Source organism: Cyprinodon variegatus, unplaced genomic scaffold (assembly GCF_000732505.1).
Source record: "Cyprinodon variegatus isolate N-32 unplaced genomic scaffold, C_variegatus-1.0 Scaffold133, whole genome shotgun sequence".
Classification (NCBI taxonomy): Eukaryota; Metazoa; Chordata; class Actinopteri; order Cyprinodontiformes; family Cyprinodontidae; genus Cyprinodon; species Cyprinodon variegatus.
Window position 1 is genome coordinate 584,942 of NW_015150586.1, and position 3,127 is coordinate 588,068.

General features: G+C 44.7%; 1 protein-coding gene across 1 annotated transcript in view; it reads right to left on the reverse strand.

The window, feature by feature from the left end:
• Positions 1–226: 226 nt before the first annotated feature.
• The window catches only part of LOC107085773 (chromosome unknown open reading frame, human C9orf72), a 16,512-nt gene continuing 13,611 nt past the window's right edge, over positions 227–3,127 (reverse strand). The window contains exon 9 of the mRNA XM_015376319.1: positions 227–625. Within this exon, the coding sequence (XP_015231805.1) occupies positions 439–625 (187 nt within the window). The 3' untranslated portion in view covers positions 227–438. The remainder of the gene's footprint in view (positions 626–3,127) is intronic.

Here is a 3,127-nt window from a genome sequence, read left to right on the forward strand (position 1 = left end):
GGTTATCGGCTACATGAGGTTTAAAATATCGGCATATCGGATATCGGCCAAAATCCCAATATCGTGCATCCCTACAATCAGAGGTGCAGAGAGTCAAAATAATCACTAGCCTTCTCCAGCACAACAGATCTGCTGTTTTTAAAATCCAGTTAAATCACCAGACAACATCTACATTGAGCACAAATGTTTAATAACTCATCCATTTTTACATAATTCATTATAATTTCATATCAAAATAAAAAAAATTGGTGATTAAAACATAACGATTAAAACGTAACTGGTTGTTTCAGACACAGAAAAGGTTCGGGAATAAAACAAATCAGTCTTTTTTTTTAAGCATAAAGGTAACTTTACTAACTCAGTGAATCAGTGAGGATGAGTTCTTCCTGTGATCCGACACAGAGATCAGGTCTGGAACAGGAGAACACTTTAAACGAGTTAAAAGCTCATGAGAGCATCTCGCTCCTGAACGCTGGTGTAGAACGGCTTCCCGAACACGAAGGAGTGAAGCCCCGCCCTCAGCTTCTCTGCCAGCGCCATGATGATGTTCAGGTCTCCCTCCAGCTTTAGATCCAGGTCCGTCTTCAGATTCCGAAGGGATCGGAACGGCTTCTTCCCTTTCTGCCTGTAAACAGAGGCATGGAGATGTAAGCATGGCTCCTGTGACAGAAGCGTGAAATCCAGCGCTAAAAGAGCCTGGAGCAGCTTCGTCTGCACAGCAGCTCCCCCCTGTGGACAAAACTCGCATCATACCCCCCTGGAAGAACAAGTTTCCTCCACGTTCAAAATCCAACCACCCACCCAGACCAGCTGAAAATCAACCAGCTCTGTTAAACATTTTCATGCCCTTGTTCCTTAAGCTCCTGTCAAACAGAGTTTTAGCTAGATATTTTTTATAAGGGCGTCCAGGCAATAACCAATGCACACAGAGGGGTGGCCGAAAGTGGATAGGCGCCAGAACCTCAGGGTCAATCTACACTATTGCGACAGGAAAATTAACGAGCAAAACATTCATATTTTCTAAATAAAGAAAAAAACTATACTTTGCTACAGCCTTTGCTAACAAATAGAAACATATATTTAAATATCCGCGCTTTCTAGATTAAAGGTATAGTGAAAACACTTGTTTCAGGTATGAGTTCTGGGGCAAACATCTCTTCCTTTGTCATTACCTACCTACTTTTACCAACAATAATACTGCATAAAATTGATATTTACAATTACTAATATATACATAAATTGATTATTAAATTTTTATTAAAATAGTGATTTAATTTTCAAACCAAATCAAGGATTTGTTGGGCTACTGGATAAAACCTGGAACTCAGCGCTATTTCTGACGCTTTGAATTGAAAAAGCTTCCTGGATGGAAGAGAAACGTCTTTAAACTTGGAAACAAAGTCCAGTGGATTGATTTTTTAACTTTTTTGGAATGACTGTGACCTGGATGACTGAGAATCTTCACCAGCAAACTTCAGCAACGCTCTCCGCTCTGCTAACCAGAAAAACTGCCATCGATCCCCCTGTGATCCATCTCATAGGCCCCTGTGCTGCAGAGAAACATTAACGGCTACATCCCTGACACAAAGAACGTCTCACTGTGTCATTGGAGCAACATGGAGCTGGAATGTTTCTAGATGTTGGAGCTTGGCCTGTTTTTCAGTGTAGTCCTGTTTCTCTGATTGTGATTAACTGGATGTGCTCTCTTCATCCTCTGACATGGGAGCTGGCTCGGAGCTCGTCTACCTGGCTGTGTGTTTGTATCTATGCTCCATTTTCTGTCTGCTTCCGTCTCCTTGAACCCCAGTCAGCCTCAGCAGATGGCCGCTCACACTGAGCCTGGTTCTGCTGGAGGTTTCTTCCTGTTAAAAGGGGGTTGTTCCTCTCTACTGTCCCTACATGCATGCTTAGTGTGAGGGATTGCTGAAGAGTCATTGAGTCGATGCAACCAACTGGTTTTCCTTAAGCGTTTCTGCCCAAATGTTCCTCACATAAGATCAATTAAGTCTAGTTCAGGCTGGTAAATAAACTCAGTATAACTGCTTTATGAAACGCAGACATTGTCCCCTGGCCCGCCTTCAGGAACGCTTTTTTTATTTTGTCTGCTTATCATGTTTGCCTCCTGTGTCATAATGACAGCAAAGATGATCCTGATTCTTGTGTCATTGTTCTCCCACATCTCAGAGCGTTTATCAGCTCACGCATGCAGCTGAACCTTTCCCCCCCAGAGTGTAATCAATCCTGGCGTGGGACCTGCTAACGGCGGCTTCATAAACGCAGGCGCTTCCGTGCTTTAGCACCAATAATAACCTCCCTAAGGCGGGTTAGAGGTTTGCTGGCAATGCATCGGTAAGACGGGGCGGCTCAGGGCCCATTCCTGACTCAGAAGGGAGGAGCAGAGAAGGTCCCGGCAGTGATCTGCGAAGGCGGCGCTTGTTGGGAGCACAGACGGAGATGAGTTGGGCCCAGATGGAGCACTGACGGGGTCAACAATGGAAACATGCAGATGGAAGGGGGCGGAGTCTCAGAAGAGCTACAGGAAGAGAGAGCCAGCAGGGCGCGGTTCCTGAGCATCCAAACAAGGCGCAGCAGGTGTCTGACGCTCTGAGGGAGGGCAGACTAACGATCCGGACAAACATTCAGCACTGCCATGATGATGATGATGATGATAACAGCGCCTCTGAGGGGTTGGTCCTTTTCTCTCACTGGGGCCATCATTCCTCGCCGTTCAAACGGAACGATGCCGAGGATTTATGACCTCCTGCAGCTAAACTCCCTCCTCCTCCCCGACTCTAACTCACAGCGTCTCTCTGAATGAATCATCCTGTTAAAACCTGGAGCTCGATAAATCACTTCCACACTTCTTTCCTCCGCAAACGTTTACCATTCTAATAGTTTTTCCATTTGTTAATTGGTGAAGCTCAGCGCCGTGCATTAGTTTGGTTGACAGCTTTACCCTTCATCTGGGAGCCCCTCACTGACGGAGCCCTTTATGGAGCATTTTAAGGGAAAAGTCCGGTCATTTACAGAATTCCAACTTCTGAAAATTCTTTAAATATGAAATTATTCCATACTGACACCAAATGATCACTGTTTTTAATTCAGAGTAATTTTCATGTGAATGTGC